Below are 18,430 nucleotides of genomic sequence, written 5' to 3'. Positions count from 1 at the left end.
TGGATGCTAACACCTTCCCTCTGTGTAGCCAACCCCCTTACCTGTAATCTCAGGCATTTTATTATTTTTGATTTGAAAACTTCTTATCTTTGGGTTTTGTTCGTACTTTTCCTTTTTCCTTTGGAAACAATAAAAGCGTGGTGGCGACTCTGGTTTTATTGACGTTAAGCTTATCCATAGCTTGATGGTCATGAATTTACCGTTACACAAGGTATGCAACAAAGCCAATAAAACCCATTTCAAAGGAAGTCATCATAGTTGGAAAAGACCTTGCATAATTTCATTAAAGCCAGTAAAAGTATATTTGATCGGATAAATAAGAACCATGAGGAAATGAGTAGAAACCATCATGCGTCTATAAAAAATATGGAGATGAAGATTGGTCAATTATCCAGGCAAATAGTTGTCTTGCTAAGTTCATGTGAAGGATTCACCGATAACACCGTAGAAAATCCTAAGAATGAAACATGCAAGGTTGTTGATACAAGTTTAAGGGTGATTATTGAACATGGTAAAGATGAGACAGTTAAAGAAGGTGTGGCTGGAAAGGAATAGAGTGGAAATCAATGTGACAAAGAGGAAAGAGGAGTCACTCTTGATCAACTCATTGATAAAAACTCCCCATGGAGAAGGATAAAGAAGCAGATCCTGATTGAATCAAATCCTCCTTTACCAGATTATATTAAACCACCATTCCTTATAATTAAGAAGAAATCGGTTCAAGAAGATGAAGTAATGATGTTTGGAAAGTTCAAGGAAATGCGAGCTACTCTCCATGTAAGTATTTTGTTCCATGAAGTTTTAGAACTCATGCCTAAATTTGTTAAATTTATGAAGGCATTACTAAATGGGACGAAAGAGAAAGCGGTCAAGAAGCATGTAAACATGGCCGAAAAGAATTAAGTGGTAATATCTCAAGCGTTGACATTAAAATTAAAAGATCCATGTAAGTTTACTATTTCTTGAAATATCGGTGAGGTGAATATTCCGCATGCTATGTGTGATCTTGGATCTAACATAAATTTCATACCACTAGAAATGATAAAAGACTTAAAAGTGGGTGAGATCACACCGAGTAACATGACGCTCACTCTAGATGACTCATCTGTTACTCAACCGTTGGTATTTCGCGTGACGCGTTAGTACATGTCAACAAACTAGTATTTCCTGCGAATTTTATAATGTCAGATACAAAAGGAGATTCGATAGGATCTGTTATTCTCGGACGACCATTCTTGGCGTCCGGGAAAGCAAAGATTGATGTAGAAATGGGTGAACTTATCTTGAAGTTCAATAAAAGGAAAGTTGTTTTTAAGGTGTATGACTGGACACAATATGCTAAGAATTTAGATACTTGCTATCATATGGAGGAAAAAGGTAGCAACGTAGACAAAGGACAAGGAAAAAGTGAAGTGACCGAAGTGAGGGTATCCCTTGCACCTAACATAACTTAGACATGGATCGTCAAGCAAATGACATAAAACAAGCGCTTGATGGAAGGCAACCCATTGGTAAGAATTTTTTTTACGTTATAGTGAATTTTAAATTTTTAACAAATTTATTTCTTGTGTTATAATGTGGAAGGGAAAATAGGTAAATAAGAAAAGAAAGAATATAAGAGAAAAAGAAAAGAGAGAGGAAGTTCATCCCCTGGTATCTGCGTGCAGCCTATCACGCGCGTGATAGTGCTTTATCGCGCACACAATATAGGCATTGCACACGCAATAGAGATGTTGGGGAGATTCATGGTACCATTAGCATCGTGTGCATGATACATCCATGATGCGTATAATATGACCGTTTATGAGAGACGTTCGGGGTAGTCGTTGGCATCGCAAGCGCGATGCAGGTGTCATACCCCAAAATTCACCTTACCTTTCACAAAGTTCATCTAGGTCACTAACCCCAGTCATATGCATGTCTTCATATCATTCATATCATTTCCATAACCATGGTCCAATACAAGAGGATAGGTATCTTGGATTCCTAGCTTTGCGCTTACATTTAGTGGGAGCTAGGTTTTCTCTGCAACTAAAGGTGGCTCAACAATCAAACCCTAAACGGAGGTAGCTTTTGATGCTTATGCCTTGTGCCCATCATTGGGGACTCAATTGTGACCTCTGGGTTAGGCAAAACCTTAATTTGGGGTACCCATCTGGTCATGCTCCACTGTGGAAGTTTAATGGGTTTTGTTTAGCTTTCACTTCATGGTCTTGCATGTTCATCTTTTGCTTGATGGCATTCATTGCTTCAATTCCATTTCCATGGCATCATAATTTCCACTTGATTAAATCCATTTCTAGCACTTCAAGTGATCATTTCTTAATGCCTATCCTAGGTTCATGCCTTGCTTAGGCCCATTTCATATGGCCATTGCAAATGCCTAGTCTATGCTTTGCTATGGTCATTGTATTTCAAGTCCCTCTATTGCCATTGTCATGCCATTGGTGCTGGGTCCATGAATCTTTGTTTAAATCCTACCTCATGATACATCTAGGGTTTGCTAAAGCTTTGGTTCATGCAATTTCATTGTCCAGTAGTCCAAGTTAAGGCCTAAGTTCATCTATCCATCATTTCCATTGGTTTGGTTTTGTCCCACTCACAGTTCACTCATGTCTTTTGAGTCATGTTAGTGGTTGATTCAAAGACCTACATGGGCCATCCTCTCATGTCTCATTCATTGGATCTTGTGCTTTGATTCTAAGTCCATTACAAGTCATGGTCACATTTGACTAAAGTCACACATGTTCAGGTTTATCATGGCAAATTCAGGTTCATTCAAGTATCATTTCAATACATTCAATTCATTTCAATTTAATACAAGTGCAAATCAAGAACCAACCTATTTCATCCATTAAATATCAATCCCATTCATTACAAGCATGAAAATGTCCAAAGTATGGAAAATTACAAGAAATGAGAACTTTGACCAAATGTTGACTTTGGTCAAGAGTTGACTTTTTGGTCAACTTTGACCAAAGTCAGCCCAATCATAGAAAACCCTAAAATCCCAAATATTTATCCTAAGCTTGACCTTGATCTTCCATATCGCATTTTTTATCTTGGATTGGCCAATTAGGCATGATGCTTCATGATCCATTTTGGTTGTCATGAAGTCTTTTTTGTCCAATCCATGGAGCCATGACCTACAAATGATGAGGAACAAGGCCTAGTTAAATGGCTATTGGAGCAAAGCAAAATAGTAAATGCAAAATAGTTCGAACCGTGCCAACATATGCAAACATCATGCCAATGTAAGAACTTGCAAAACTTGCAAGACAACCATAGACATGTATATGCAAATCGAATGCCATGACTGCTAATCAAGACCTCACCCAGCCTACAAAGCCAAGATGTTATGCTATGACCCTCCTCTATTAGCTGCATCATGCTTGTAGGGCAGCATCAGGTCACGCATGCCACAAATCCTGGTTCATGAAAGAACTTTCAGTACTGCATCAGGGGTAAACACCTAAGCAAATTATGCAGGCAGCCCTGTTGCAGACCAAATACCGAAACATGAAACAAGCTGAAGACATGAAATATCATGTTGCGGAAACCAGGTCAGAACCTGCAGAACTAGGCCCAAAATCATGCTTATTAGACCAAGTTCAATCCATGAAACCAATGGACTAAAATCATAATTGAAGTGAGTATATACATGTAGTGTGCAATAGACCCAAATGAATCCTGCACCACAATGTTGCAACAGACCCCAAATGAATTCTGCATCACAATGTTGCAGTACATTAAGGTCAAAAGCAGACCTCTAACCCACACGCAGCAAACAAAGTGGATGGTAGCAACTTATGAAGCATCATGCTGCAAGCTTGTGTTCTGAACCATGGTTAATTCCACAGGAAGCATTGCATACCCATCAACTTGTTTCAGGGTCAATCCATCACAACCAAATTCAAGGATATGTAATTTGGCAGCATCCTACAAACCAAGACAAATAAAGCTATCATCCAAATCAGAAATGCAATGAAACTCTACCTACATCAGGTAGCAACACAAGCCCTATAATTGCTTATTCATGAACAAGCCAATAACCCCAAGCATATGGACCATATGAGGAACCTGTAACAGGTCATACATGACCTTGGCAACAATTCTGCAACAGACTTCTCATCACTAGGCACCATAGAGCTGCATACACTCAGACCTTTCATTCAGTGAAGCCATGATTAATCAATAAGTGGCCTACCTAGCAAAACTCAACTGCAACATATGCAATCCTGCCATCCAATGCATACCTGCCACATCAACACATAAACCATGACCAAAATTCCTGCAAAACCACATGCCTTGTAAGGATCAGCAAAACAAACTTCAAACATGCTTGCAGAACTAGAAATGGTACAGAGAAAAATCAATATCATAAACACCATCAAATAGTAGTGCAACTGATCAAGACAACCAGCCAAGTAAACCAAAACCTTGCATCCATATCCTACCAAAGCAACCTACATGAAAACCAATGGGAACATCAAGCAATGGTACTCATAATATAAGCATTCCAAACATGACCCTAAGCTAGCATTCACAAACAAAAACTGGACCAAAACAACATACCAGTTCGAATCATAACAGGGATCCCCCTAAACATACCAAGTTATACCATAACCTAGCGTTCATAACAGGTAATTATTCAAAAGTAAACTTTGTAAACAGCCATACACTAACAGGTTCAGACCATCAAATGCACATGGTGGAAACTCAAAATCACCATACTCTAGCTCGAGGCCTGGCTGCAATTCATCAGCGTCCTTGTTCAAGTACTTTAGATTTATGAGAAGACCACGAAGGGCTTTGCATAACCACTCACCACTGAGGTTACTTTGCGTTGTACCTCACATCAGAGTCATGGCTTGAAGGGACTTGTGGTATGCTGTAAGTTTGACATATTGTCGCATCACCATAGTAAAGCAAGACAAGCCAAAACTCAAATTGAACCTAAACTGCAATATAACCGAGTTCCACAACTAACACAACTTGCCAACTGCATTGAGCCTGGGGATTGGCAAAAATCATAACCAAATTGTATTGGATTGCACAGTCCCAAAAACAGAACGATAACTAACTCATTTGCTAGCTGTCATAACAGAAAAATCCTAACTGAAACTCCACAATCCCAATGCTAAACCACCTATAAGTTCACCTCCAAGTATTCATTCAGGGGAATCATCTTTTTCATTCTGAAATCGCACATTCATCGCTCTCCATTGCTGATTGGAATCACTCTTCAATTCCCATAATCCTCAATCACACTCCATTAATTGAAGATTTCTTCATCATCTGCGATCAATTTTCTCCTGTACACATTCAATCTCCAACCATTTAACATCATCATGAAGCCACTAGAATCACTCTCCTGAAGATCATCCCTCATCTTTCTCCATTCCCTGATCGTTCTGCGCAACAACCTCCATCACTCTTGATTCAACCTCTCAATATCCCAAGGGTTCACTCTCATATTCAAAGCCACAACAACCATAAACCAGAGAAGAAGAAGAAGAAGAAAGTGGAGGAAGCAAGAGATTTAAAGGAAAGTGGAGGAAGTATTAGACCTACCTGAGACTTCATCGTCATCGTCACCGTCGAGCTACTCCGGTAAGCATTCCAAATCTCATCTTGATTTCTTCGTTTCTAGTTACCTGTAGGCTGAGTATTGGATCAACACCTAGAGCCCTGAGGTTTGAGACTGAATCACGGCATAGTCGTCATTTAATTTGATTATGAACATCTACGTTTCTTGATAGTCTTCAATCCTGTTAGAGACATAGGCTTAAAATCGTGAGGAATTAATGAGGGATTTGGACTCAGGAAGTGAAGGCGAAGCTAGTGGTGTACTTGATTTCGATTTCTGGTGTCCGCCGCCGCTGGAAGCGATTTCCAGCATGGCGGTCCACAGCGAGGGCGACGGAAGCATAAACCAGAGTTATGAGCAATTCTGGCGCGTACTCCTTACTTTCAATTCTATGTCGTCATCCAATTAGGAGATTCCACGTGTTATACGTGCTGACTCATTTTTCATGTGTGTGAGTTTTTTTCCGCTTCTCATGGCCAAGTGTTGATGGGCCCAACTGATTGGGCCCTAACATGGATTTTGTGGCCATTACCCTTGTTTCTGTTTTACACCCCCCCCCCTGCCAGGGTGAATTCCCATGGGCCTCTAGCATGTAGGCCCACGCGCCTGAAACTATTTTGCACCATACTCCAGAGTTTGCACCTCCTGGCCCATGTTAATTTATTTTGGTATTTTATTTTGATCTTCTTGGTATTTCCATGCAATTTAATTCTTTTAATTTTGATTTTATTTGTTAATTACCATGAGTAAAAAACAAATAAAAATAGTCTTCATGTAGAAACTAGACTAGAATTAGAATTTACCATGTTTAGGACTAATTGGTTTGTTCCTCAAATTAAAAAATCCCTAAAAAAAATACTTGATTAGCCATATTAATTCTTGATTAGAGTTTTCCCATAATTCTTGACTTTTAATTCATGCTTAGGATTAATTAGGATTAAATTATTTTAATTCCCTTTTAATTCCATATGCCATGTTCATGTATTGTGTGACCTTTAATTTCTTTTTAATTGTTCAATTTCTTTTATTATGGTTGTTAGATCCAAATTGAAAATGATATTTCAATTTGATATGATGTGTTACCATATCCATTGTTACCACCATGATCATTATGTCATTTCATCATACCATCTCACTCCTTTGAATTAGCATTTTAATCCCATTTTTATTAATGCATACTAACCATATTTGTTGTTTTTTTGTGGTGACATGTGAATGAGAGGTCCAAACCACCCAAGTTATTCCTTTTATTTTCTATTCATTAGCCTTTGTATTGTAAGAAATACCATGCCACTTGTATGGTCTAGGCATGGTACATGATTTGTAACCTGTAGTTTCCTGTCATTCCTCATGTTGTATTGTGTGGATCCATCCCCCCATTGTGGGTTAAATGTTCCCCCCACCCCTTAGTCATGTAATAGCTTAGCTTTATTGTTTCCTAGCTAGTTTATTATGAATCTTAATAACCAAGATAAAATACAAAACGATAAACAAAAGCATTTCAAAAGAACAAAAGGTACTTGATTCAACGTCAAGTTGTTTTCCGAATAAAATTCACACCATTGCAACGTAAATGCTTGATCCAACGTCAAGCATTCTCCATCCACCCCATGATCCATTACTCTCACCTCCTCCACTCCTCTCTCAAACCCATTCTATCTTATCTTCTCCATTCTCCTCTCAACCTTATTCTGTCTCTCCCCTTTATTCTTCACTCACTATTTTTCATAATAAATTCAAATGCTTGATCCAACGTCAAGTTCCTTTTTCAAGACCATTTTCATAACAATTGGAATGCAAATGGGGTATACGTGTTTGAACACAACATTCAAGTAATTGGGTTGTCGGTCATACCTAGCCTGAGGACCCGACACTTGACTTTCCCCTTAAAACATCTAATCATTCAAACAAGTTAGATCTAGGTGCTATGAGGAAGAAAAATAATAGTTAGGACTCCATTGTCCTCTCGATTCCCAAGTACTCTAATTGTTGACTGTACTTAGTCAAGGGTTAGAGACTTGTCTCCCTCTAAGTTCCAACAATTAGGCTTGCCAAACTCTTTCACAATTCAAATCTCTTTTTGGATGAAAAAGAGGGGTTAGGACAACATTTTCCTCTCAACTCCCGAGTTATTGGACCGTTGACTGTATTTAGCCAAGGGTCTAATGCTTGTCTCCATGCATAAAATCAACCCCAACAAATCAAATCATCTTTTGCCTTAGTGCACTCTATTCAAAACCTTTCAATAAGGACGTGTTACTTCCATTCTACCGTGAACGAAGCTTAAGCCTCTATGTGCGAGCAAGTAATGTTTAACTACTAGAGTGCGAACCAAGCGTATCCACTTTACCGCAAACAAGCAAATACTTTCCTCTCCCATGACAGAGTATACAAGCAAGTGAATAGTAGTGCACGAACGTCAATGTTGTTCAGTAAAAACAACCAAACAAATACACCATTTTTGAGCTGAACTACGAAGCTCTGACTTCCCTATTGCACGTATGGGGATACGTAGGCACGAGGGCCCAAATCTTTGGCAAGCACATTAACTTAAAACTTATTTTCTCTCCCATCTCATCTTTTATCTCATTCCCAATAGCAAGCAATTTATAGATAACAAACATCCATACGCATTTGATACGAGCAAGTGGTTCCCATGGAGTACCATGGATGTGAGGGGTGCTAATACCTTTCCCTTGCATAACCGACTTCTGAATCCGCTCTTGGTTGCGAGACCAATTCTCTCATTTGGGGTTTTATTGCTATTTTCCCTTTGTGGAATAAATAAAATCCGATGACGACTCTGTATTTTTCGTGGCGCTTCAGCTGCCGACTCTACTGGGGAAATATATGGAGTTCCCATAAGATAGTCAATCCTAGCTTGCATGTATCCTTTTCCTTGGATGTTTATCTTTGTTATTACTTGCTTCATTTATCCATTCTTGTTATGTGTTCTTGTTATATATCATCCTGCTTTGATCTTGTGGGATAGGTAGTATAGAGTGAGAAGCCCAATACACATGCTTAGAGAGTTCACCTAAGATAGGAGGGCTATTCGTATTGATCCGTCATACGTAGTTGTCTTGAGGGGGAGATACGAAGACACCGCTTGGAGTAGATTCTTTTTGGAGTTTGGCTGGCACGTGAGTCATGTTTGTGTTGACGACCATTCTTCCGAAGAGTGTCCATGACTCCGAGGACTTTTAGACAATCCTTGGCTTTTGAGGTTGAAGGAAACCTCACTTAGAGGAGGTCATCCCGAAAGTGTTGTTGGCCCACAAGTATTTTGTGTCGACGATGACACTTTCGCCTCATGACCCGTGAATCTAAGCATCTTCAGAAGTCTTAGTACTCACCTCGTAAGGGTACATGGGTTTCTTGCAGGGAAACTTAACCTCCAACGCACCTTGAATCTACAGTGATCCTATCCTCTTGTAGCATACGCATTCATAACATATTGCATTTACATACATACATTGGGCCTTATTCTCGAAGAACCCTAAAGGTTTGTGATTATGCAATGAACATTCCAAGATGGGCTCAGAAAGAAGGAATACCCTTCCACTAAAGTTTAAGCTTCCTAGAGTGGATACCCTGATAACTCTCCGCAACAAGGTCACTCCTTGTAAGAAGAACAACTTCATTTGCATATATGGGCGGATCCTTGATCTCATTACTACTCCGATAGAAGTCTCAGCTCTAGTGGCCTTATCCCAGTATTATGATCCACCTCTCAGATGTTTCATGTTCCAAGACTTCCAATTGGCTCCAACTATTGAAGAGTATGAGAGACTCCTAGGTTGGTATGTGAAGTACCATCCTCCCTTCACTAAGTTGGGCGAACCGTTGATGCCTGAATCAGTTGCTGAAGCGCTCCACCTACCTATTGAAGAGCTCTCCCTTGGTTTGGGACCTAGGGGGTTTGCTAGAAAGTTCTTAGAAGAAAAGGCATGGGCCTTGGAGAAAGAGGGGGAATGGCTTCCTTTTAGTGCCATTCTTGCTCTACTTATTTATGGAGTCGTCTTGTTCCCAAATGACGACGACTACATAAACCACTTCATCATCAGTGTGTTCGTGTCTGGGAATCCTGTCCCTGCATTGGTGTCTGATGTGTACTACTGCTTGCACACTAGGAATGAGAAGAGAAAGGGTGTCATGTTAAGCTGTGCTTCATTGTTGTATACTTGGCTCATATATATGTCACATGCCTCAGAAGGGGCCTTAGGTGGACTTCCTGAAAGATTTGAGGTGGTCCCAGAAGTTTTCTTCTCTCACTGCCGAAGCTTTGGTTTGGTACCTTCCTACCTCCAACATAGAGCAAGTTATCATGAGTTATGGAGACTTCCCGAATGTGCCACTCATGGGTCCACGAGGTTGCATCAATTACAACCCTTCGTTGGCCCTGTGGCACTTGGGATACCCAATGGAGAATGAACCAAGAGTTGAACTAATGAAGGACTTCATATTGCCTGATGTGGGAACAGAAAACCCAGCTCTGTTGCAGAGGGTTAAGAGAGCTTAGACCCAGATTCATCGCAAAGGCAAAGAGCTAGGAAAGCGTAATTTCCGAGCTAAAGAGTCGTACCGCCAATGGGTGGTGCAAAGAGCCAAGAAAGTCAAGCTGCCATACAGTGTGGATGTCCCGATTTCTCCTCCAGAACCAGAACCAGTACATGCTTCTAAGGAAGAAGTAGATGCGCTGAAAGCAACTATCACACAATTGACCAAAGAGAATGAAGACTTGCGATCGAAGCTTCACGCATTGGATAGAGACCATGCTAGGCTAAAAAGGAAGAGTAAAGAGGATCTCGAGCTTTTGTCAGAGAGAAGAAAGAAGGCTAAAATTGAGGAAGATATCAAGGAGAAATACCAAGAGGGTTTAGCTCAAGCAGATATGGGGTTGAGTTCTCTCCGCAAACAGCTGAAACGGACGGAGAAAGAACGAGGGGACAACCACCATTGGTTCGAGTTGGCTGTCAAGGAGAAGAAGGCATTAAAAGATGCATCTGACCTAGAGATTCAGGATCTCAAGCTTTCCCTCCGTGAGGCCAATGCCAAGATAGAGATGGAACATCGCCTCAAAGAGGAGGCAATCAGGGTTTCCTATGTTACCCCTCAAATATGGAAAGAGAAGTGTCGCCAAGTTGAGATTTCCATCGCAAGTATCGAACACTGGAAAGGTCATTTTTCTGCTTTGAAAAATGAGAGTTTGGGTTGGCTCAAGGAGAAGGCTCAGATGAATAGCCTTCTTAACACCTATGTTGGATCTATCAACTTGTTGCAACTGGCATCCGCTCTGTACCGAGCCAAGTATGATTGCTTAGCAAGGTTCTGCAACGAATTGACCTAAGAAGTTCCTTGGAAGCTAGAGGACGCCCTAGAGGACGCTGATGAGAAGACCACTACCCACTCCATACTCCAATTCCTCTACCTTTGTGACCGAATGATGAAAAGGTTCAAAGTTGAGTTAAAGGAGATGAAGGAGCGAAAAGCAAAACGTGTCATTTGATCATAGATCCATGTTTTCTTTTCCATGTTTTGAATTACTTTACTTGATACTTTTGTAATTATAATATCAAATTCATGAATAAAATTGCTTGATTTAAGTAAAGTCGATGTTCCAACTTTATATGTTTATTCTATAATGCTTTATTGGCGCATCATGAATTGTATAAGGTTTCCCCGAGAATTAAAAAAACGAACATGCATCATGCATCAATCATTTATCCATGCATTTCATAATATATCCAGTTGGTCTCACCATCATTTTGGCTTTTCATTCAGTATCTCTCACCGTCAAGCTGACTTCCCACTTTTACAACGCCCGAGCTAAGCAAAAGATAACTATGGAAAGAATTGAGCAAAACCAGACTGCCATGCAGGAGGAGATGGCTCAAGTGAGGGCGCAACTAGGGCAAATCATGGACATCATGCAAAATTCCGTTCATCGACAAGAAGAGAATCTCCAGGCTAACCCAAGAGCCAATGTCAACATGAACGCTGCTAACCCATCGTAGGAAATGGGGTCTCGATCGCCAATCAGACCCATGTTGAGGGGATGCCTACCAATCCAAATGTTGCTCACACATATCACATCCCTATCCATGGGGGTTCCCAAGCTGGTATAGAGGACCATGATGGAGACTTCTTCATGCCTAGGAACGAGTCAGTGTACGAACCGTTTGGACCACCACAGACTGAGCTTGAAAGGAAACTCAAGATGATGGACGACAGAGTCCGAGCCATTGAAGGCCCTAACACCTTCAGGCTGGAAGCTGCAGATATGTGCTTAGTCCCAGGGATCAAGATCCCAGCTAAGTTCAAAGTACCCACCTTCGAGAAATATCAGGGAAATACTTGCCCCAAGACCCATATCAGGTCTTACTGTAGGAAAATGGCTGCTTATTCTGGCGATGAAAAGTTACTGGTACATTTATTTCAAGATAGTCTCAGTGGAGCATCCCTCGAATGGTACATGCAGCTTGAGCGCCCACATGTGCGCTCTTGGAGAGAGTTAGTCGAGGCTTTCTTGAAGCACTGCCATTATAACACCGACATGGCGCCGAATAGGATGCAACTTCAGAGCTTGGCTCATAAATCTGAAGAATCCTTCAAAGAATACGCACAACGTTAGAGGGACCTATTTGCCAGGGTCCAGCCTCCCATGCTTGAGAAGGAACTGGTTGATATGTTCATGGGAACACTTCAGGGGCCCTACTATGAGAAGCTAGTAGGGAGTACGTCGGCTGGATTCTCTGATCTGGTAGTTGCTGGCGAAAGGATTGAGAGCGGTGTAAAGGATGGAAAAATCCCGAGCCCTGCTAATGCTGCCAATGGGGTGAAGAAACCCTATGGTGGTTTTCCCAAGAAAAAATATGGGGAAACCAACACTGCATCAACCTCCAAGGGGAAAGGTAAAGCTTACCGAACCCCATATTATCAAGTTGCAGAAGTGACTCCCAAAAGCTATCACCCACCGACATACGTCATTCCTATTGTCCCACAACCAGCCCCTTATCAGCCGCCTGTCCAGTACCAGCAGCCGTATGCACCCAGGCCAAACAATTATCAGCAATACCCACCGGGCCAACAACATCCCAGAAGACAAGAGAGAAGACTCAGTCCTCTTCCTATGAGCTACAGTCAACTACTAAACCATATGTTAAACAGTTCTCTTATCAAGCTCAGGGAAGCCAGGCCTCCGCCATCCCCACTCCCACCGGGCTACGATGCAAACGCACGATGTGAGTTCCACACTAGGGCACCTGGCCATACTATTGATAATTTTAAAGCGTCCCAATATAAAGTTCAAGATCTCCTTGACTCAAAGGCCATATAGTTCGCGCCGGCGGGGCCCAATGTTAAAATAATCTAATGCCTCCTCATGCCGGACATCCAGTGAACATGACTCAAGAGTCTACTGTGGTCGACCGTATCTCGAAGGTTGACATGATAAAGACTCCCTTACCGGAAGTGAAGGAACAATTGCTCCTAAGGAATATGTTCCCTAGATGCACTGATGACTGTGCACGATGTGGGGATACCCCACAAGGTTGTGAAAATCTTAGAGAAGGTATTCAAATGTTGATAGATCAGGGCATCTTCCTAGTAGAACATTCCTCAGCAGCCGACGAGGTGTCTACTCTAGAGATACCCTACTATCCAGTACAAATACCTGTTGAGAATGCTCCCACAACTCCCCTGGTAATTACGGTGTCAGCTCCTTTCCCATACGAAAGCACCAAGGTCGTCCCCTAGAACTATAACTCCATAACCTATCTGCATGGGCGAAGACTCGAAGAAAGGTCTGCTAGAACTCGAAAGACTTTGGTAATCCGTGTACCCTCTAAGGCTCCCGAGCCTGCTGAATTACAAAAGCCAGTGGAAGTTCAAGAGCCAGTGGTAAACATTACAGGCACTAGCGGCATGACCCGAAGTGGTCACATATTCGCTGCACCACCACCGCCACCTGATAAAGAGAATCTTGGGGCTAACACCAAGAGTAAAGGTAAGCAGCATGCCGACCCGGAGCAGGGGAAAACCCAAACTCAAGGCAAAGTTGTGCCGGATGATGTGGAAGAGTTCCTCCGCGTCATAAAGAAGAGCGACTATAAAGTGGTTGACCAGCTCAACCAAACACCATCCAAGATCTCCATATTATCATTACTGTTATGCTCTGAAGCCCATCGAGATGCTCTAATCAAGTTTCTCAGTACCTCTCATGTACCCCCAAGAAATCACAGTCAATCAATTCGAAGGGGTAGTGGCTAATATAGCCTTGAAGGGATGCCTAGGCTTTTGCGATGATGAGTTGCCTCCCGAGGGAAAAATCATAACAAAGTCTTACATATATCCATAGAGTGTGCTAACACGATAATGTCCAGGGTGCTGGTGGACACAGGGTCTTCTTTAAACGTGCTCCCGAAGATTTCCCTCACTAAACTGACAATAGAGGGCCTGCTAATGAAGTCTAGTGCATTGATAGTTTGGGCATTTGACGGTTCACGTTGGTCCGTCGTCGGAGAGGTGGACCTCCCTATCAAGATAGGGCCATACACTTTCTTCATAACCTTCTATGTGATGGATATTTATCCAGCCTATAGCTTCCTTTTGGGTCGCCCATGGATCCATGCTGCAGGGGCATTAACCTCTACCCTCCATCAAAAACTGAAGTTTATCATCAGTGACAAGTTGATCACCATTGATGGAGAAAAAGACATTCTGGTCAGCTAGCTATCCTCCTTCCGGTATGTCAAAGTGGATGGGGAGATTCACGAAACACCCTTTCAGGCGTTCGAGATTGCCAATGTGTTGATGAATCCCCTCAATGGAAGAACATCCGGAAAATCTGAACTTCCGATATCGTCCCTAAAGTATGCTCAGACGATAATAAAAGCAGGCCATCCGAAGGGATGGGGGAGAATCTTGGAGTTACCTATCAACAAAAACAGGCCTGGCTTAGGGTACCATCCCGAGCAGACGACCAAGCAAAGTACACCAGTAGGGGGTGACGAGATGTCCCTCTCTGTTCCAGGAAATTTCGTAAGTGTCGAACATCTCTTCCAGGAGCAGGTCTTCATGATAGACGAAGACCTTGATACCCCAGATGCCGATTTCTTCGTGCTCAAGAAAGCGGCGAGCCATCAGCTCAATAATTGGACAGAAGTGGACCTACCTGAAGTTACTTTCTGTCAAACATAATTTTCTATTTTTCATTTCAGATCCCTATGCCTGTGCCCAACGCATGGTGGAGCTTGTAGGGGGCCCGTTGTTTTCATCATTGTTTTAAAATGAAATAAAATGAGTGTTTCGCATACAATTTTGCTCTCTGTCTTTCTCTTTTCATTTTTTTCAATTTTTTTCTAAAATAAAGCATGAATCACTCATGCAGATCCAACTTGGATTCCATTGATAACAAAAATGCTATGGGTGATTATAATTTCGAGAGTCCGATCTACCAAGCCGAGGAAGATTGTGACGAAGATTGTGAACTCCCTGAGGAGTTAGCCAGGTTGCTGCAGCAGGAATCCAAATTGATTCAACCGCATCAGGAGTTGTTGGAGACTATCAATCTTGGGTCTGAAGACTGCAAGAAGGAAATCAGGATTGGCGTCGACCTACATGACGAGGTCAAGAAGAGGATGATCGAGTTACTGCATGAATATGTAGATGTGTTTGCTTGGTCATATCAAGATATGCCCGGGTTAGACACATATATTGTGATGCACCGTCTGCCACTCAAACAGGACTGTCCTCCAGTGAAGCAGAAACTGAGAAGAACTCGACCTGATATGGCTATCAAAATCAAGGAAGAGGTTCAAAAACAGCTGGATGTAGGTTTTCTAGCAGTTTCGAACTACCCCTAGTGGGTTGCCAACATCGTGCACGTTCCTAAGAAAGATGGCAAGGTGTGCATGCGTGTGGATTACAGAGACCTGAACAGGGTTAGTCCAAAGGATGACTTTCCACTACCTCACATTGACGTGTTAGTGGATAATACAGCTCAATTCTCTGTATTCTCCTTCATGGATGGTTTCTCTGGATATAACCAAATCAAAATGGACCCAGAAGACATGAAGAAGACAACATTTATCACCCCGTGAGGGACATTCTGCTACAAAGTCATGCCGTTCGGCCTGAAGAATGTTGGGGCAACTTATCAAAGAGCTATGGTCACTCTCTTTCATGACATGATCCACAAAGAGATTGAAGTATACGTCGATGATATGATCTCTAAGTCCCAGACAGAAGAGGAACACCTCACCCATCTGCACAAGGTGTTCGAGAGGCTGAGGATGTTCCGATTGAGACTTAATCCAAACAAATGCATGTTCGAGGTAAGATCTGGCAAGCTGCTAGGTTTTATCGTGAGCCAGCGTGGCATTGAAGTGGATCCCGACAAAGTTAAATCCATAAAGTTATGCCCGCACCAAGAATGGAAAAAGAAGTTTGCGGCTTTTTAGGACGGTTGAACTATATAGACAAATTCATATCGCACCTGACTGCCACATGCGAGCCGATCTTCAAGCTATTGCGAAAGGACCAAGCCGTCAAGTGGAGCGAGAACTGCCAAAGAGCCTTTGAGAAGATAAAACAGTATCTCTATGAGCCGTCCATCTTGATACCATTGGTACCAGGAAGACCACTTATCATGTACTTGACAGTCCTAGAGGATTCTATGGGTTATGTGTTGGGACAATACGACGAATCAGGCAGAAAGGAACATGCCATGTACTACCTTAGTAAGAAGTTCACTGATTGCAAATCGAGGTACTCTCTGCTAGAGAAGACTTGTTGCGTCCTCGCCTGGGCTGCCAAACGATTAAGGCAGTACATGGTGACACACACCACTCTGTTAATCTCCAAAATGGACCAAATTAAGTACATCTTTGAGAAGCCTGCTCTGACCGGAAGGGTTTCCCATTGGAAGATGGCCTTGACTCAATATGACATTCAACACGTCACCCAAAAAGCCATCAAGGGAAGTGTTTTGTCTGATTACTTGGCCCACCAGCCGATGGAAGACTATCAGCCAATGAAATTCGATTTCCCCTACGAGGACATCCTGTTCATAAGAGAGTGCAATATTCCAGGCCCCGAACCAGGATCGCGATGGACGCTCGCGTTAGATGGTGCTTCTAACGCACGAGGCCATGGAGTAGGTGCCATCATTACATCACCGACAAGATTTCATCTTCCATTTACCGCAAGGTTATGCTTCGACTGCACCAATAATATGGTGGAGTACGAGGCATGTATCTTCGGTATAGAAGCGGAAATCGACATGAAAATCAAGATACTTGAGGTTTATGAGGACTCAGATCTTGTCATTAGCCAAGTACTAGGAGATTGGGAGACTCGCGATCAGAAGTTGATTCCGTACAAATAACACGTCCTGAAATTTATCCCTTACTTCGATGAAATCTCTTTTCATCATATCCCAAAGGAAGAAAACCAATTAGCATACACACTTGTTACCCTAGCAGCCATGTTCAAAATCACTTGGAAGAATCAGGCTCCTGCTATCAGCATTGACCGCCTAGACGAGCTGGCATACTGTCTAGCTACCAAAGAAGAGTCAGATGGCAAACCCTGGTACCATGACATCAAGATGTATCTCGAAAAACAGATGTACCCAGACAACACATCAATCACAGACAAAAAATCTTTGAGGAGGCTCTCCTCTAAGTTCTTCTTAAGTGGAGATGTATTGTATAAACGAAGCTATGATTCAGTGTTGCTCAGATGCGTGGACAGACGCGAAGTCGAGCAAATTATAACCGACATGCATGAAGGGTCGTTTGGGACACACTCCAGCGGACATTCAATGGCCAAAAAGATCCTCAGGGCAGGATACTACTGGTTGACCATGGAAACAGACCGCTTCTGTCACGTGCAGACTTGTCACAAATGTCAAATCTATGCTGACAGGATACACGTGCCTCCGGTACCTCTCAACGTTATTTCATCTCCATGGACGTTCGCTATGTGGGGCATCGATGTGATCGGACGTATTGAACCTACTGCTTCGAATGGGCATAGGTTCATCCTGGTCGCCATCGACTATATTACCAAATGGGTGGAAGCTACGTCATACGCAAACGTCACCAAACAAGTGGTACCTCGCTTCCTGAAACGCGACAGCATCTGCCGTTATGGGATTCTGAATAAGATTATCACAGATAATGGTTCGAATCTTAACAACAAGATGATGAAAGAATTGTGCAAGAGTTTCAAGATCGAACACCATAATTCTTCACCTTATCGGTCAAAAATGAATGGTGCAGTAGAAGCAGCCAACAAGAATATAAAGAAAATTATTCAGAAAATGGTAAAGACATACAAGGATTGGTACGAGATATTACCCTTCGCGCTATATGGTTATCGTACTTCAGTGCGAACCTCGACCGGGGAAACTCCGTTCTCTCTGGTATATGGTATGGAAGCAGTCCTCCCAATTGAAGTAGAGATCCCCTCACTGAGAATCCTAGAAGACGTCAAACTGGACGAAGCAGATTGGATTCAAGCCATACTCGATCAACTGAACCTCATAGAAGAGAAATGCATGACAACTCTGTGCCACAGCCAACTTTATCAGAAGCGACTGAAGAGGGCTTTCGATAAGAAAGTGCGTCCCAGGAACATCCAGGCCGGTGACCTGGTACTCAAAAAGATCTTGCCTATCCACACAGACCCTCGGGGAAAATGGACCCCAAATTATGAAGGATCATATGTCGTGAGAAAGGTTTTCTCAGGAGGAGCCTTGATTCTCTTGACTATGGATAAGGACGATCTGGCGTCACCCATAAATGCAGACGCAGTCAAAAAATATTATGCCTG

General features: G+C 42.3%; 1 protein-coding gene across 1 annotated transcript; it reads left to right on the top strand.

Moving 5' to 3' along the window:
• The first annotated feature begins 16,241 nt into the window (after positions 1-16,241).
• Positions 16,242-16,979, top strand: LOC127137393 (uncharacterized). Its single transcript, XM_051063860.1, has one exon. The coding sequence runs from the start codon at positions 16,242-16,244 to the stop codon at positions 16,977-16,979; it is 738 nt and encodes a 245-aa protein (XP_050919817.1).
• The last annotated feature ends 1,451 nt before the right edge of the window (positions 16,980-18,430 follow it).

This window comes from Lathyrus oleraceus, chromosome 4 (genome assembly GCF_024323335.1).
Source record: "Lathyrus oleraceus cultivar Zhongwan6 chromosome 4, CAAS_Psat_ZW6_1.0, whole genome shotgun sequence".
NCBI classification, from domain to species: Eukaryota; Viridiplantae; Streptophyta; class Magnoliopsida; order Fabales; family Fabaceae; genus Lathyrus; species Lathyrus oleraceus.
The sequence above is the reverse complement of the archived record's forward strand: the minus strand, read 5'-3'. Positions and strand labels throughout refer to the sequence as shown.

Coding starts and splice junctions, on each gene's coding strand:
- LOC127137393 (XM_051063860.1), top strand. CDS start 16,242: ATGTACTTGACAGTCCTAGAGGATTCTATGGGTTATGTGTTGGGACAA.